The sequence below is a fragment of the Centroberyx gerrardi genome, chromosome 2 (genome assembly GCF_048128805.1).
Source record: "Centroberyx gerrardi isolate f3 chromosome 2, fCenGer3.hap1.cur.20231027, whole genome shotgun sequence".
In the NCBI taxonomy this organism is placed as follows: domain Eukaryota; kingdom Metazoa; phylum Chordata; class Actinopteri; order Beryciformes; family Berycidae; genus Centroberyx; species Centroberyx gerrardi.
This window is the reverse complement of record NC_135998.1, coordinates 36,076,422-36,095,546: the sequence shown is the minus strand read 5'-3', so window position 1 is coordinate 36,095,546 and position 19,125 is coordinate 36,076,422. Positions and strand designations below refer to the sequence as shown.

Here is a 19,125-nt window from a genome sequence, read left to right as displayed (position 1 = left end):
TCTGGTATAAGCTAATGACATTGCAACATTAGCTGACTGTTATACTTCCATCTGATTAACAAGGCTCTACATTCAGTTTGTGTCGGCACACACACACACACACACACAAACACACACACACACACACACACACACACACACACACACACACACCGCCACTCCAAGGAGCACAGATGCGCTGCGTCATTGGTGCAGTGAATTATGGTCATAAGTTCACTAATACACTTTTGGTGCTTGGCAGCATTAAATTAGTATAATTATCTTTATCGTTTGAACAGTGAGAGCCGGCGGCTTAATGCGTCACGGCACCTGAAATGAATCCAAAACAAAAATGTACTTGTGGGTCGTTAATTTAGCCCAAATATGGACACTGGACAGGAAACACTGAACATGAGACTGACAGGTCAGCAGACTGCAGTCAGTCAGTCACCGGTCCAGGGTGTCGACGCAGCTTCCAACACGCAGCATCAGGAAAATCAGCGTCATCAATGTCATGACATCATGATCGACAAACAATCATGGCCTTCCTCCTCCCTCTACTAATTCTATTGAGGAGGTCTGAGGCGGTAGAGATAAAGACCTTATATCTGTTTCTCTGGGCCGAAGTGAGACTGAACTGATGTCCAGAGCGTTGCACCTGTAAGACAGAATAGATGAGATGTCCGCATTGAGTTCATTCAAACCAAGAAAACTATCTGTCTGCAGCGGTGCGAGTATTTGCAGGTCTGCGTCGGCGGTTCTGTGCGTGCGCAGTGTCGTACTTTGTTGCTTCCTGTCCAGAAGAAAAACAGAAGTAATCGTGTTTACGTCGTCTGAAACAGAACGGTAACAGTGGCGGTGGATCGTGATTTGGAGCTGGAAATGCCTTTGTTAGATGAGGAAGAAGAGCTCATTTGTATATCACTATTAAAAAGGAGAAGATTATGTCGGAGGAGAAGGTGGCCTCCATGTCGACTTCACATGTCAGCGGAAATCAACCGGGAATAACATGGGAGGAAATACGAAGCGGACCAATCACAGATGTTGTGGTCTTGTGTCCCCCTGCACAGTCACATTTTTGGAAATTAGCCTCTACTCTGCTCAGTTGGGAACATGTGACTTTATTGTTTATGTCAGTTACAGGCCACCGTACATCAAGGGGATGGGACAGATCTACTGATGTTGTTGCAGTTCCTACTGGTCACCAATAGAGATCGATCATTTCTTAGTGCCCCTTCAGTCCTAGCCCAGCAGGGGCACATACTGTATGTGTCCACAGACAGAGGTGTTGGACCGCACCATCTCTCCTGATGATCCAGGCTCTGGTTCTTCATGAAGTCTTTAATGCCTCTGCTCCTGTGGTTTCTCCCTGGCAGCCCTGGAGCGGTCTGTGTCGGTCTGCCGTGTGGCCGGCGGCCCGGCTGCCCCCCCCCCGCCTCCAGATGAATGAAGAGCACTCCGGGACAGAGAGACGCAGCTGATACAGGTTATATAATGATGATGACAATAGTAATAATAATAATAAGTCTTGAGTACATTTGAATAAAGCATTTTAAGTCTTACGTTCAGTTGCACAGGTCTTTAAAAAGGTCCTGGTATCTTGGTGCCCGCCCGGTCATGCAGTCCTATCAGATTCGTCTGAAGTTGTTTTCATTTTCATTTTTATTTAACTTGCAAAATTTGTCTCGTATTTCATTCAAACTGGCACTAAAAAGGTTTTGACAACTTGATGAAACTTGCAGACACCCTTCAATACTAGTATTTGTATATGAATATGTATTAACATTATTATTAGTATTACTATATACCCAATTTCCCCACAGTGATCATTTAAGTTTCATCTTCTTCTTTTCATCTTAAGATCAGATTTTAATAAGTAATTTGTACAAAGACAGTGTATTTCTTGTGGTAGATGAATGTGTTGTGATGTATTATTTTCTGCGCAGGGCATGCAGGTGTTTCTGCAAATATGATGAAGAAGAAGAATCCCCACAAGTAAGTCAGGACGCTTTACAGTTCATACTGAAGCTTTTCACTGTTTTACCAGCCAACTAGGTTTTCTATTTTCCTTATGTGCACTCTTAACTTACCTTAACTTACCTCTTCCATGTTCTTATACCTTTTTGAAGTTTTATCTTTCCTTGTATCTCTCCTGTGCAGTATGGGCCATCCCTGATTATAGATGTAAATTAGTCATTTATTAGATGATGTCTGTCCTTTACAGTGTCTTTACCTGAAATTTTCCATGAAATACATAATCTATCTATTCATCTCACAATCATTGTATTTATAATGCAATATAACATAAAACAACAGAACTGAGCTGAACAGAACAGAAACAGGAGCAACACAATTGTATGTTTTCTGAGTGTTTTGATTTCTCCTGTGAGGAAACACAAGAGCAGCCTGGGTCCGACCAGCAGGGCTCTGTCCCAGCCGAGACGCAACATCGTCGGCTGCAGGATCCAACATGTGTGGAAGGAAGGAAGTGGACACGTGATCTGGAAAGGAACAGTGCTGGACCAGGTAACCACTGATTTGATCGATAGACAGAATGATTGATTGAATGAGGGATTGATTAATTATTAGGTTGATGGACTGACAGAACGATCGATAGATTAATTAACTGGTGGATTGGTGGATTCATGTCAGGGCAGGAAACGTTTGGTCTGGAAACAACAGAACTGGACCAGGATAATGATGATGGATTGAATGGATTGATGTCAATTTACCAGACACTTTCACTGTTTTAGCAGCCAGCTAGATGTTTAGAATAGAGTAGGACTCTAAATGATGGTTGATTAGCTGCCAATTTAACAGAACAGCACTGGATCAGGTATCTGTCGATGGCTGAATGGACGATGCACAGACAGAAAGATGGCTGCTTTGTTAATCCTCAGGAGCAGAGTAAAGGCAACAGAAAGTTTGCCATAATATAAAGAAGCAATATAAAAATATAAAGAAGCAAGTAGAAGAAAGTATGTACCTCTGGAAAATTGACTAATGTACATGTAGACATTTTTGATCCAGGCTTATGCATTATCTCTCTCTCTCTCTCTCTCCCTCTCTCTCTCTCTCTCTCTCTCTTGTCCACCAGGTGCCGGTGAACCCGTCTCTCTACCTGATAAAGTATGATGGTTTTGACTGTGTCTATGGCCTGGAGCTCCATAGAGATGAGAGGGTCCAGGGGCTGGAGGTCCTTCCTGACAGACTGGGTAAGGCTAAACTGACCACACTGGTATGAGACTGACTGCAGACAGACTGACGTACTGATGCTACATGACTTACATCTGATTGAGCTACTAGTGTTGCATTACTGTAGATTGGACTGACTGTACTTGACTGTAGACTTACCATATGTGTGTAATACTAGACTGACTGTACACTAGACCGACCATATACTATATGTGTACATACTGAACTAACAAGACGACTTTAGACAAGACTGACTATACTTGTATATGGCTGGCCTTCTAGGAACATTTTCCACAGTGGTTTTTTGGTCTTGACAGGACGGGTGATGTTGCAACACAAGTTGACTCTTGTATTAATGCATTACTTCTGATGGAGCTGACGACAGGCTAGTGTTACATTACTTGATTACTGATTGGTGGACTACATCCAGTTGGATGTCTGCCCACCTCAAACTGTGTCTTGACTGTCTTGGCTCTTTTTCGTGGGAACATTTTGCCCTGTACAAGATGTCTCCATCACTATTAACAAAGCCAAGGTGACCAGACTGCCAGGAATTTTGGTGTGTCTGTAGACAACCGACTCTCAGGTAGGCCCACGTTGCAACCAAGACCCAATCCTGCAGGTTTGCACTCTACAATAAACCTCCTTTCCGCACCTGGAACTCAGTCCAGCTGCTTGTTCAAGCTTCAGTTTCTCCTGGACAACTGGATCTCCCTCCTAGCAGGCCTCCCAACACTCCTCTCAGGATCTACAACTCATCCAGGACTTCACCATGTCTTCAACTTCAAACTCTGGTGCTGGAGTACTGCAAAGGGATCCGCACCCCCATACCTCCAAGCCATGGTCCAGTCCTACACCCCCATACCTCCAGACCATGGTCCAGTGCTACACCCCCAAACCTCCGGGCCATGGTCCAATACTACACCCACATACCTCCACACCATGGTCCAGCCCTACACCTCCATGGTCCAGTCCTACACCCCCAAACCTCCAGACCATACTCCAGTCCTACATCCCCATGGTCCAGTCGTACACCCACATACCTCCAGACCATGGTCCAGTCCTACACCCCCATATCTCCAGGTCACGGCCCAGTGCTACACCCCCATACCTCCAGACCATGGTCCAGTCCTACACTCCCATATCTCCAGGTCATGGTCCAGTCCTACACCCCCCATACCGCCAGACCATGGTCCAGTCCTACACCCCCAAACCTTGAGACCATGGTCCAGTTCTACACCCCCATCGTCCAGTCCTACACTCCCATATCTCCAGGTCATGGTTCAGTCCTACACCCCCAAACCTCCAGACCATGGTCCAGCCCTACGCCCCCATACCTCCAGACCATGGTCCAGTCCTACACCCCCAAACCTCTAGACCATGGTCCAGTCCTACATACCCAAACCTCCAGACCATGGTCCAGTCGTACACCCCCAAACCTCCAGACCATGGTCCAGTCCTACATACCCAAACCTCCAGACCATGGTCCAGTCCTACACCCCCAAACCTCCAGACCATGGTCCAGTCCTACACTCCCATATCTCCAGGTCATGGTCCAGTCCTACACCCCCATACCACCAGACCATGGTCCAATCCTACGCCCCCAAACCTCCAGACCATGGTCCAGTCCTACACCCCCATGGTCCAGTCCTACGCTCCCATATCTCCAGGTCATGGTTCAGTCCTACACCCCCAAACCTCCAGACCATGGTCCAGCCCTACGCCCCCATACCTCCAGACCATGGTCCAGTCCTACACCCCCAAACCTCTAGACCATGGTCCAGTCCTACATACCCAAACCTCCAGACCATGGTCCAGTCCTACACCCCCAAACCTCCAGAGCATGGTCCAGTCCTACACTCCCATATCTCCAGGTCATGGTCCAGTCCTACACCCCCATACCTCCAGACCATGGTCCAGTCCTACATACCCAAACCTCCAGACCATGGTCCAATCCTACACCCCCAAACCTCCAGACCATGGTCCAGTCCTACACTCGCATATCTCCAGGTCATGGTCCAGTCCTAGACCCCCATACCGCCAGACCATGGTCCAATCCTACACCCCCAAACCTCCAGACCATGGTCCAGTCCTACACCCCCATGGTCCAGTCCTACACCCCCATACCTCCGGGCCATGGTCCAGTCCTACACCCCCATGGTCCAGTCCTACACCCACATACCTCTGGACCGTCGTCCAGTCCTACACCCCCAAACCTTCAGACCATGGTTCAGTCCTACACACTAGCTTGTGCTCTATGTTCTGCCTCTACCATCCACTTGGCTCTGCCTTCCCTGTGGCAACTGGTCGTCTCTCAACCCGATCTTCACTGTCCTCCCTCCTGGCTTCCAATTGGTGGAATGGCATTTGACCTTTCCACTTCAGTTGGAACATCAAAGTCACTTCTCATCTTCTGTTGAAGGCTGGAAAATCATCTTTTCAAGAAGTACCTCGTTATCCCCTCCCGACTGAATGACTCTCTATTCTCTTTAATTGCTGTCTGAAAAAAAGACAAAAAAATACTTTCTATCTCTCAGTTTAGCTCTTATTCAATTTCTTTTCTTAGCATTTCACTTGTACACAACTGTTCTATGGAATACTGTGGGGCCACTTTGGCTCTGACGTTTGCACTCCTTATTTTTGGTTGCTTGTAATGTTGGTGATCTAGGCCTAAATGTAAATGTAATTACACGTTTGAAGCTGGTGCTACATTACTTCTGATTGGTGGAGCTGACTACAGGCTAGATACTAGTGTTCCATTACTTCTAATTGAAGGAGATGACTGCAGGCTTTTTGGACTCATGTACCCAAAATACCAGGATGTGGCAGGAGAAAACAAAAGGACAGCTGCAAGAACATGGAAGTAGTGATGAAGACTGGCTTCAGGTTGCTCTCTAGGAAAGAACAGTGACTGCATTTCCCCACCAGTGATGACTAGGCCACGTCTGACAAGAAATAATGCTTTATATGAAGATGTGCATTAAAAATAGCTCAATATTTAAAGAGTAACTAAACCCCAAACCCAAATCTGTGGTGAAGCCTGACACCTAATGGTGAAAAGTAGGGTACTGAACTGGCCATCTGCTATTGGCTGGTCTTTGAGCCACCTGTTGTACTCTATAGAAGGTGACATCACCTGGCACAAAGACCAGCCAATAGCAGATGGCCAGTTCAGCACCCTACTTTTCACCGTTAGGTGTCAGGCTTCACCACAAATTTGGGTTTGGGGTTTAGTTATTCTTTAAAGATTTTTATTCCAAAATAATGCTGAGCAATTAACTGAAATTTCGGTTATTTTTCGGTTAAAATATTTTTTCAGTTGTTTCGATTTGCTGAAATTTGTAGTTTGCAGAAGACCGCTATTGAACACATCTAGGTCAGAATGTGCTGTAATTACTACAATGACCACAATCCCCTGTATGGCTTGCCAGATGGAAAGGAAATGGCGGCTCCAGTCTTTGCTGCTACATGCCAGACAGTACAGCGCTGCACCTGAGAGGAGGTGTCCTAGATTAAGTGATGAGGACCAGTATCCAACATTATATCAGAGGTGTAGTAGTTTGTATATTGCAAGGTATACTGTATCATTTCAGGCAACCATCTTCTCTTGAGGCCAAATTCACAGGCAACAGTTCAGTTCTCAGAGTAAAACAATTGAAAAATCATTTTTTTTTCAATAACTGACCCCAAGAAACACTAATTGCTCAGCACTATTCCAAAAGCAGTCTAGTATTTGAAAAAAGTGATATCTAGTTTTATAAAATGATTGACAGCACAACATTAATCCAAATGATGGAACTTTTTAATGGAAAATAGGAAACTTAAGTCCTTGGTTGTCAAAAATGATAACACTTTGAAATTCTGGATCTGGAGATATCAAATGATGGACGCCGAGCAATGTTAATTTTTTCCAAAGTGGATATGTAACAATATGGAATAGTACTCTTGATCTGTGTCTGTATTCCCACAGCCAACTCCCGTCTGGCAGACGTCAGCCTGGCGGACGCCATGATCGGCAAGGCGGTGGAGCACATGTTTGAGACGGAGGAGGGTCCGAAGGAGGAGTGGAGGGGGATGGTGCTGGCCAGGGCTCCCATCATGACCACCTGGTTCTACATCACCTATGAGAAAGACCCGGTTCTCTACATGTACCAACTACTGGACGACTACAAGGAGGGAGACCTCAGAATCATGCCTGACTCTAGTGAGTTAAGTGGGATACAGGATTCAGTTATTTATTCAACCTTTATTTAAACAGGTTTGGATGTTGAAAGGAAGCTAAGATTCCCGTTAACCCCCTAATTTGCTGTGGATGCTCTGGATGGGATTGGTTTGCTTACGGGACACGTCGCAGTGATGTTGGGCACCATTGATGCAATACCAGCCACCCTCTGGTCACCAGCTCACCATTTCCACACAGCCTACTGAGATACACCCTCTTGCCAGGAATCGAACCAGCAACCTTTTGGTTAGGACCAGCCTTTCTACCTCTTGGCCACCCTCCTGCCCAGATGTCTTCATCATATTCTCCAGCTTTGAGACGTTTATTCTTTGGGAGCCTGCGGAGCAAAAGTGCACCACACAGATATTGAGAGATAGATCCCATAAGCACTGTGAGGGAGCGTTGTTATTTATTTTTAACATCACAGAGCGTAATCAGCCACAATCAGTGCTCACATCCACCAGTCACTGATTGTTGTAGCTGTATTCATCCTTTATTAATCAACCAAACTGATTAATCCACTTTTAATCTTCTTTCAGAAGTGTCTCTTGTTTTTTGTCTTTCTTTCTGTCTGCCTCTATCTCCGTCTTTCTCTCTCTCTGTCTTTGTCTTTCTCTCTTGCACTAGAGGAATGGAAACCAGGAAAGATGGGGCACACACTGATTGTAACTAATACTGATATCTCTCTCTCCCTCTCTCTCTCCCTCTGTCTGTAGATGACAGTGTCCCGACAGAGCGGGAGCCCGGCGAGGTGGTGGACAGTCTGGTGGGTAAACAGGTTGAGTACGCCAAAGAGGATGGTGGGAAAAGAACGGGCATGGTGATCCACCAGGTGGAGGCCAAGCCCTCCGTCTACTTTATCAAGTTCGACGACGACTTCCTCATTTACGTCTACGACCTGGTCAAGACTTCATAAGACTTTCAACATCCTGAGGCCTCAAGACAGATCACAAGAAGACACAACATGGTCAAAACTGAGCATTTGATCCAGCTGTCGTCCCTTAGACCCTCTAAGACAAAAAAAAGCACCATTTGGTCCAGTTCGACACTGACTTCCTCATCTATGTGTACAACCTCCTATGACTAGAAAAACAAAAACTTCTGTCATCCCATAAAATGGAAAAATACACAGGATTGAGACCTCCTGAGGATGAGCCATTTGTTACCGAGACCCTTGAAGATGGAAAAACACAGCTTGGTCAAGTTGATGATTTCCTCATCTGTGACCTGGTCAGATCCAGTAAGGCCTGGCATGGTGAGACCCCTAAGACGGAAATATTATGAATTGGTTAAGGTTAAACTTTCCACTTAGACTTTCCAAGACTTTCTGAAGCCCCCGATGCCTTTCTGAAACCATTACGACAGGACAACACAACTCAGTCAAGGTACTCTAAGATCTCCTGACAGGCCATAAAATCCCTCATGACTTCAATTCTGTTGACAGAAAAAAAAAATCAGAAAGTTGGTTCTTTTTCCTTTCCTTTAGAAAAGGAAAACATTTTGGTGAAGACCCCCTAAGACCCCTTTGTGCTAAGACCTCCTAACACCTGAAGAGACATCAAACTTTCAAAGACACCTGATTACTAATATTAATATAATATTAGCTAATCCTGTTTTTCAGATGTGCTAATTTTCAGTGTCCAATTTCAGGTAGCTGCTAGCTGTAGAGGAAATGGTGTTTCAGTGATAAGTGGGACATATAAAGTAATGCTAGTGAGTGATTGGCTTTTGTTGAACAATGTCACTGTAAAGTTCAGCTGCAGTCAAATGTCTCTGCACTGAAAAACAAGGAAATGAGGCCAGTGCCGGTCCTCAAAAATGAATAGACGTCCATAGACTGATTTCTGGAGTTGCTGGCAGTGTGAAAGCATGGTTCAACTGCATTTAACCATGTGGTTTCCACTACATAGAAACATCAAAGCATATATTTAACTCTTGGTAAAAATCTCTTTTCAAGGCTGTGTAAGCAGCTATCATCAGCTAACGTATATTTGTCCACAGAAAAATGAATGGACTTCCAGTGAATCGCTTGTTTGAACGTTTCCTCACAGGCTTGGGATCGAACCGGAGGGGCAAATAAAAGCCTTGAAGCGAGCCTGATTTACTGGCCATGCACAAGGGTCCCCTCTAAAACAGAAGCCCGCTACACGAGAGGCAAACCAAAATCAAACACACTTGAAGTTTTTTCTGACATTGAAAATATCCCAAATGCTAATTTATGCCCGTTTGTCTGTATGGACGGACGTTGGGTGATGATTCAAAGCTGGGTTGGAGTTATGCTTGTTGTACCGAACAAAACAACACGACTCTCGTCATCGTGTCCCACCACCGCGCTGCATTCACTGGCGCCATTTTGTGTTCCTTATTAACTTGAACTGAATACCTATGAAGAGGGACATAAAATCCCCAGATCCTCATCAAAACACGTCTGCAGATGGGAACTGTGACTTCAGCTGAAAGCAAATTAGATCAGGGCTGATTCTTCGCTTTTGACATTGCCAAAACCTTCTTGTGAAGTAGTTTCATGTTAAAGATGATTGGACAGCTATACTTGTGATTTCACTAAAGCCTTTGGATTGCTCTCATATTGAGTGTTGGGTCAGAGAATGAGTAAAATGAAATTTGGCCAAAGCCCGTCCTCTGGGGCAGGAGTTTCATGTTCTTAAAGATGGACGAACAGCTGGATCTGTGATCTCCTGGGTCCCCCCTGTGGTCTGGAGACCTCTACTTTTCACTACAGAGACTGCACATCTCCCATAAACTTTCACTTGTGCAATTTAGGTTCCCCATTTGAACTCAACCGAACACTATGAGGGAATCAAAATGGACGCCAAAAATGTCTGCTAGTTGGAACTGTGGCAGTACAGGGAACCGAAGGATTTAAGGTCTGAAGGATGTGGCCGACTGCACCTGTAATCCCTCGAGGAAACAGGGAGAGAAATAAGAAGAATGTTATTTGGACATAGTTCCTGGTTACACTGGGGGTGTCAGACTCTCTGTGTCACCAAAAATGAGGAGAAACAATTTCTTGTAGCTTTCTGTCAAGTTTTCAGTTCAAATGCATCAGTGACACTTCTGTCAGAGGTTACTGTTGGAAGCTGGATTCCAAATCACCTCCAACTCTTGGTTGATCAATACTCAAGAGTAAGTATCCTAGTTTGTATTTACACAAGAACCAAAAGAATATTGACTCCTTGTGGTCTAGATCTGATGCTCTTGTGGCTGTTTACATGGGGAGAGATCAGATGTTGTGTTGTGAGAGGATCGGGTCTGCACCACAGCAGAGTGTGTGTGCAGAGAGAGAAGACAGTTGGTTGTTAGTGTGTGGAGATTAACAAGCAGTAATCGTTTCATTTCCTTTTCCAAAAATGTACATTTATTTGGATTTAATCTAGACTGAAGGTTTTCCATAAATGAGAGTTCCGTACTTGAACTTGTAGTATAATAATTAAAACTTGCACTTCTGATCCAGGGTTGCTAAGTGGGCGCTCTTTACTGTGATTATGGGTACCAAGTCGGTGCAGAAGGTAAACCATCTGCATCACCAAGAACCCATTATCACAGCAAAGTGTCAAGGGTATTATTGAGTTCATACAGCAGTTATCAATGCATGTGTACTGTGATTTCTTTTTTCCAAAGTAGTGAATATGCGTACGAATACAAAATAGAGGAAAACGAGGAAAACATTATAGTAGCCAATAAAGCATGGCTAGCTGTGCATTATGGGAATCAGCAGCACGGTGTCATGGTGTAACGCAGCTGTGTGTCATGTACGGAAAACCTTCAGTCTTCGTCCCTCCTGTGATGTCGTTTGTTGCCGAGGCAGATTATCAGCTCTATTATAACCGCACTAATCACTTAAAAAGGTTCATCTCAAAGAGATGTAGGTTTTCAGCACTTGCTTATTTGTTATGTTTTTTTTGTTCTTTTTCATTCATGAGAATTATAATTCTGATCATCTCAAATGGCACTATTCTATTCTAATTAGTTAACGAGATCATTTGTTGTTTCTAAGACCTGATTAGTGGCGAGGCTTTGTCAAATCTCTGAGATCATTTCACTATCTACTCATAATAATAACAGATTATTATTATTATTAATATTGTTATGAATAATGTTGGAATGACATGGGCCTTCTATCGTTCTGCCTTGTATTATTTGTTTTTGTATGTTTTAAAACGTATGTTAATAATTTCTATTGTTACTGGAAAATCAGACATCTTGTTCTTCATTTTTTTATTGTGTGAACTTACCTTCAACATATTTCATGTGTTTATCAAGAATTTCAGGTATTTTACATGTTAGGCATTTCACTGACGAGTGCTAAAAGTTACAAATATTTAAACTTTCAGCAAGAGTGCCGTGGGCCAAACAAGTTTTTAATAGTTGATCATTAATAGACGAGCACTTCCTACAACTATCTGTTAAGCTGCTGGCTACAGGAAGAGGCGCTTGGTTCATTGGATCTTTCATTGGAGATCTTGACTGAAAAGAGCATTGGGCTGTTTGTCTATCTATCATGTTGAATGAATGTTTCTCTCTTGGTCTCCTGACTGTAGACCAGTGAGTCCATGTTGGAGCTGACTGTTCTCCTCTATCTCACTCCAGTAGTATTGTTAGTTCTAGTGTTTCTCCACATTAAGACTACATTTCCCATCAGCCCCGTTGCTTCCCGCCCCCCCCCCCCCCTCCCTGAAGAGGATCAACGTGTTGGAAGTGATTTCTCCATCTTCCTTTCCCTCCTTCCACCATCTGCTGCCAGAAACTCTTTCAGCTTTAGCTCCGTTTGCTCTGGAAGAACAGAAGAAGAACCACTTCCTGTTTTGTGCCGTAAAGCGATCCAGCAGATTTCCCTCCAGATCCACCAGGTGGAGAAACTATGGAGGATGCAGAGTAGAGGCTGGTAGAGTCTGACAGGCTGACACTGAGGGTCTGGTCTGTTTACAGTGATTATACTAATGTCTCAAAATTGATGCGGTAAAGATTTCTCAATATTAAAATGCCACAAGCAGCACCTTTAATATATCAACACATCTCTGAAACGCTTCTATCCAAGGCGTCTTACAGTAACACACATGCATGTAGTTTTAGCATGGGTGGCCCCAGTGGGAATTGAACCCCTAACCCTGATGGTGTCGGTGCCTGGCTGTACCCACTGAGCTACAGAACCACATGGGTCAGGATCTAGGTTTCAGTTTGTGGACTGGTCTTTCAATTCTCTTTTTTTGATGTCTTGCTATCAGCAACTCTGAACAGGATTTCTAGTCCCTGACTTGGTCCCACTGACTTTTTTGCATATGATGACATCATTGTCCAGTCCTTTTTTACATGTTCCCTGTTCCCCGGGACTGGGCTTAATGCTCGGAGGGAGGTGAGAGCGTTAATTCACTTCCCTGCCCATCTGGCTGAGAAAATCTCATTTACTTTTTTATGCCTACTCTTTCTTTTGCTTTTTGAATTCTTACTCAGATGTTGTTGTCATTTTAACAATGTGAGATCTTCAAAGTGTTTTGTAGCAGGATTTTAACTGCAGAGTTTTCTACTGCTACCTGCTAAGCTCCATACTGAGCTGTTTGTCTTTGGGGCCGTGGGGACGTCACCATGGTTTCCAGAGTTTCAGCCAAGTTTCCTCTGTAACGACATATGTTGTTCATTACTGCTACATGTTAGGCCTCGTCTCTACGCCCCACCCCCCCCACCCCCCACCCCCTCCCTGCTACTGCTGTGGTAAACTCTACTGTAAAGTTTCCCCCAGAGAGGAAATGCTGCTGAGCAGTAACGTCTGCAGTGTTCACACAGCGGCCATTTTGAACACTGGGCTGGGAAACTCTACCTGGAAGATTGAAATAGCATTTTTATTGATAGAAGAGAACACAGCAGAGGGATACATGCCTCCGCTTTCTCTGCCAAACGTCAGTTGAAAGTCACAGCAGCAGGATCTGCTGTTGAATCTGTTCACCAACGTGTTCAATGTCAGTTTCCATTCAAATGAATGGGAAGTAAAAATCTGAGCGCTACAAACTTGTCCGGCTGCATCTGGTCTTGGTGAGGAGATTATATTCTGGTTTTCATAATAACACCCATGTTAACACTAAGTGGGCTGTTAACATCTGCCATTCACATGTGTATAACTGTCCATCAGCTCTGTGTCAGTAGAGTCAAAAAGCCCAGTTCCCAGTTGTGACCCATGATGGCAAAACAAGAAAAGTTGTTTGAGTGTTTGTTTTCTTCTGACTGCTTTGCCAGAAAATCTGGATTTTACCGTTCAGTTTAAAGTCTCTGTCCCGCTGCAGACAGCTGGACCGTCTGAGACAGAGAGGGTTCCTGTGGTTTACAGACGAAAACAGACCCCAAAACGAGATAGCCACCATATGAAAATCATCTACACTGACAAAATGGGTTAATGGTACAATATTAAAAGAGATCGTGGCACTTTTTACAGTTTTTGTAGCACTTTTCAAGGACACTTCACAGCAGGAGACGGTGTCAAAACAGAGAAAGAATTACAATTTAATCACATTAAATCGAAAGCAGAAAGATAAAATGAGTCAGCAGTATGGAAACAATAAGAACCTTGAGATAAAAAGTCAGCTTAAAAAATATCTTGAATAGCAAACAGACACAAACTTAGAAAAAGATTGACCTACATAACTAAAGAAAATGGAGGAGAACAAATATGATGTCTATATTAAAGACTTGGTGTAAAACAGGTGAGTTCACTTGGATTCTTGTTTACAAAATCATAACATCTTCACAGACACATTTTTTTCCCTTCAAAACAGATATATAGTGTTGGAGAGATGAGTCTTGAGATGGTTGCTAGGTAACAGAAGCTGCTCGGACTTCCTGTTCAGAGGCGGTTTTGGTCCGCAGGATCTGAGCGATGCAGCTCCTCAAAACTTCAGGCTCCGACAGAGAATCCATATCGTCAGGCACAGAGAGGGCTGCTGCAATGATGTAATGATGTAATGATGATGTCATCTCTGGACAGTGAACTGACTCAAAGCTGGATTATAAAATGACCAGTGCCGGATCTCAATTCTGATTGGTTGAGACATGTTGGATGAATCCCAGATAACGGTTAATTTAATTTAAATATTAACGATATATCAACCAGTGTTGTAGTCCGACTTGAGTCCCGATTTCGACTCAGACTTGAATATCGACGACTCGGATCATGCAGGGAGAAATCCATCGTAGAAGAGGAGAGAGACCAACTTCTCCACCCACAGGAGCAGGAGAGAGACCAGAATGCACTGCAGGAGCAGGAGAGAGACCAGAATGCACTGCAGGAGCAGGAGAGAGACCAGCATGCACTGCAGCAGAGAGACAGGTTGAGGGTTTGAGGAAGAGGTGGAAAAACTCTCTCTCTCTCTTGCTCTTAGTTATCTCTCTCCCTCCACCTACAAGTTAAACCCACAGCTGAGTGCAACAAGTTGATGCCCGTTCTCAGGGGGTTGTTACAAGGCATTCTGGGAAACGTAGGAAACGTAATTCCAACTGACAGCACAACATACGACAGGCAGCTTGACTGGTGAGTAAAGTGTGACAGAGGCTCTTTCTGTCAGCGTCTGTTTTGGGAGTCAAATGTGTCTGTGACATCACTGAGGGTCATGGACATATCAGTATCAGACATTTGAAAAATAAAAATAAAAACTTAAAGTGGAGTTGATGGTTGTGAGCAGGTCCTGTTCTGGATAGTCACATGAGATCCGGTCTGGATAAATATTTTAACCTTCTCCATACAGAAACTGATAGAAAACGGCATCACAGTGTTTGTTGCATGAAAAGCGAAATGGATTCCACTTCTATTTAAAAATAATTTGTTTTATTGTTTATGGTTGTGTGTGGTCTACTTAAATATTGCAATCAATATTATTTTCTCTTATAGATTATACGATATATTGGGTGTTTCAAAAGTTGGTATACATGTTTATATAAATTTATTTTAGTAGTTACTATTAGTACTCACTGTATTATTCAATATTTCCTGTTTCCAGGTAGGCTACACCCATTATTTACAGACTATTGGATGTTGAATTATTTTGTTATAATAACATTAAGCACTCAAACAAATGAAGTTAAAAATGACTAAATGTATACAGCTTTGTTTGTCATAGCCTATTATTATTATGATAAATAACTGTATACCTACGTTTCAAACCCCTGGTATAAAAGTTAATATTTAATGAAAAAATATTTAGTCTCTGCCAGGCGGGGATGTGAATTCATCTTCAGTTTCCTCTGTGGTTTCCAGGCCTTGTGCTCCCCTGGTGGGGAACTGAAGAACTGCAGACAGACTCTTCAGGCTGGAGAATGATAGCGGCTGTTTTCTAGAAAAAGGATGGATGAGCTCCTGTACATCTGGCTGAAAGAGATGACATCTTGTCTCACATTAGAGAGACTGACATATATACAGTTTATATATACAGTTTATAGACATATATACAGTTTATATATACAGTTTATAGACATATATACAGTTTATATATACAGTTTATAGACATATATACAGTTTATATATACAGTTTATAGACATATATACAGTTTATATATACAGAGGAAAGGCAAAGGACTTTACAAAAAAATATTAGAATTTGTTGGAGGTGAGAATGTACAGTCAACTCGAAAGTATTTTATATTGCTGCTTGATTTTACTGCAGCATAATAATAAAAAATTATAATAAATACAAAATAATACATTACAAAATATATATGTATATATACTGTACATATATATATATATGAGTTTGTAAGTTCTAATCATGAGTTCATGAGCTGTGATTTAAAATGAGAAACGTTCACCAAGCCTCACTAAAGCCTCAATAAGAAACGCTGCTAGATTATTGTCTGACTTCCCAGCATGCATTGCACTGGTGTCAACTCTGCAGAAACACTTGCTGCCTCTTGTTTGATTTAAGTTGCAGGATAGAAGCTGCATGTATGTTATTTATGTGTTGATATTAATCATATCTATTAATGACAAAAAAAAATGAACATACTAACTGTTGCAGAGTATTGATTCTTGCCACACACCAAGTCTCTAGAAAAACTGCCTTTATTTTACATGAAAAAGTTTTGTTTGCTCTAAAAAATGTTATGTCAAAGAAAATATCACATTGAAGAATTTTCTACTGTTCTCATTTTAAGTCACTCTGGATAAGAGTGAATGACTAAAATGTAAAACCGGTATAAAGTCTGTAGTATAAAATAAGTATAAAGTAATTTGGTGGCTCCCTGTTAGATGAATGGGAGTTGTGTCCAAAAAAAAAATGTTTTTAAAGAAACTTTGAACAGCAACAAGAGAGCATGACAACAAAACAAAAAAAGAAACCGACCAGTTCAGTAGCAGTTGTAGGATTCTTTACTGATATCATCATAAAAATACATAAATTACAGATTCTGTATTCATTGAACATCTGAACTTCCAGCAGGCCGTTAATAACAGACCAGTCTTGATTTGGCCTTTCATGCCACATGTCATGTTCACATCAGGAGTCAGTGGATGAGACACTTCAACAGTAAATAAATAAAACACACTGAGCGGCTGCTGCATTAACCTGCGGGTCGGCACACAACTACACCACAAAACTCAAGAGTTTCATTATAAACGCATGTTTTGCACAGCTGAGCTTTGTTCAAACCCACAGAACTTTATTTTAGATTCTAGTCCAGATCCCAAGGTTTCCAAAGATCCAAACATGTGAGGCTGAACTACAGGGAAACGTGGAGAAAATGAAGCAGAAACATACAGATTTCTTTAATTTGCTGTGATGTTGCAGCGTCTTGTTTGAATATTTCTCTCAGTATCAGCAGCTGCAGCTTCAGAGAAGAGCTGAACAGCAGAGACACAACATGGAGGACATGCTGTAAATGGGAAAATGTTTTTTTCTAAATTTGAAGCTACCCAAGGGGAAATTTAAGGGGAAATCAAAGTGTAAGAGGTTATTGAATTCTGCCGATAGCAATATAATTTTCGCTAGGAAATAGTTTGTACCAACACAGTATTATGGTAGATTTACAATACTTTTACCCAGGTTAATACACGTATAAGGCCGCTGTAAACTCGAAGTGTCACTGATGCTCATACTGATGCTGAAGGCCTTCAACACTCATCCAAGGAGTGCTGAAGGTGTTTCAGGGACAGACGGGACAGACGGGACGGGACGGGACAGACGCACCGCTGTGATCCGGTCCAGCTCCTGTTCCTCCACGCCGACGACACGAGGAAACGGGGCGACCGGCAGCACCGGCTGACGCTCCTCCGGTCTTGGAAAATGAAAACAGACTTTGGCCAACTAGTTTCCTGAGTTGCACTGTGGTGTGAACGCAAAAATAAATCTACACAGAGCCAGAAAGTCAAAGTTTGGACTTGTTTTTTTTGGCGCAGGGCTGATCTTGTTGTGGCCGTCTGAAAAGGCACAAAATAATCATCAGGTTCCATGTGGTTTGTGTTCAGGCCGCCATGAGAAGGTCAGACCCTGTCCACAGAGTTACAGGGGCAAGAACTAACAATAATAATACTAATAATAAAGATTTTTACCATCCCACAGAACAAAGAGAAAATAAAGTATCCGATAGGGTTGTTGATCAATACCAATGACTCATCGATTACTTCACCGGCTGCTGACAGTTCTGGTTTTCAAAACTCACTTTCTGAGGAGCTGAGCGAGCGGCGAGCGGCGTCACAAAACATTTCATCTACCCAAGATGAAAAAGCCTCGTTCTCAAGCCAAAAAAACAAAACAGCAAAATGACAAAGCAGGTTTATTCTTCCAGTCTTCAGCTGGTGAGATGTTTCCTTCACTGGACGTTTCTGTTGGATCTGATCAGCTCTCTGCTGGGAACGCGGGACTTTGCTCTGTCACTTACAGGCCACCGTACAATTGATGCTGCGATTACTACTTTTTGCCAAAAGAGGTCCAAGATTAATTAACGCACCTTTAATAATCAGATGTTTTGAGCCTCTGTAAATGCAGATATTTACTGAGCGCTCTTTCACCATCGAGTCTGGAACTGAAGAGTATCCTGACAGATGAAAAGTTTCTTTATAGCTGCGATCCACAGCTGAACTCTCATGGTGGTCTACAGAGGGACGATCTGTTGTCTCCCTGTTTAGACAGGAATAAAGTTTTTTTTTTTTTTAAATATTTTGTAAGCTGCTGGGCTAAGAGTTTCATCATGACCATCTGATGTTTTTTGTCTCAGGAGCTTGAAGCTAGATAACGTGTGCGATTTTTAATCCAGTCGTTGGTAGGGCTGGGTATCGGTACTCGATACCTTTAAGGTATCGACCGAAATAACCCAGTACCAAGTAGTATCGAAACTTCTCCAGTCAAACGATACCTGCATTCGATACTTTTTGTACACAGATCTAGAAAAAAATGACTATTGGTATGGTTTTGCTCGCAGCCAATCACCGCAAGCGTTCTTCAATTTAATGTGACGTGTGATTGGCTCACTACCGCAGCAGCTACAAACCATACAGTCTGTGGTGAAGTCAAGCGCGGTGTATGTGACGGAGTTGGCAGTTCAGCGTGCCGAGATGCCACCAAAACGTTAAAAAAAAGGTATCGAATGAAGTACTCTATTGGTATCGGTATCACTTTAAGGGTACTGGTATTGGTACTGGTATCGTAATTTTTTAAACGATACCCAGCCCTAGTCGTTGGGTTCCAGTGTGGTTTAAATGTATTTTGAAAAAGCCATGTGGCATGTTGAGATTTTTC

General features: G+C 42.9%; 1 protein-coding gene across 1 annotated transcript; it reads left to right on the top strand.

The window, feature by feature from the left end:
• Positions 1-1,425: 1,425 nt before the first annotated feature.
• Positions 1,426-8,665, top strand: LOC139931948 (spindlin-1-like). Its single transcript, XM_071925591.2, has 6 exons — positions 1,426-1,465; positions 1,926-1,974; positions 2,370-2,505; positions 3,077-3,194; positions 7,145-7,378; positions 8,113-8,665. Exons 1-6 carry the CDS (start codon positions 1,426-1,428, stop codon positions 8,310-8,312), a joined length of 777 nt encoding a protein of 258 aa, XP_071781692.1. The 3' UTR covers positions 8,313-8,665.
• The last annotated feature ends 10,460 nt before the right edge of the window (positions 8,666-19,125 follow it).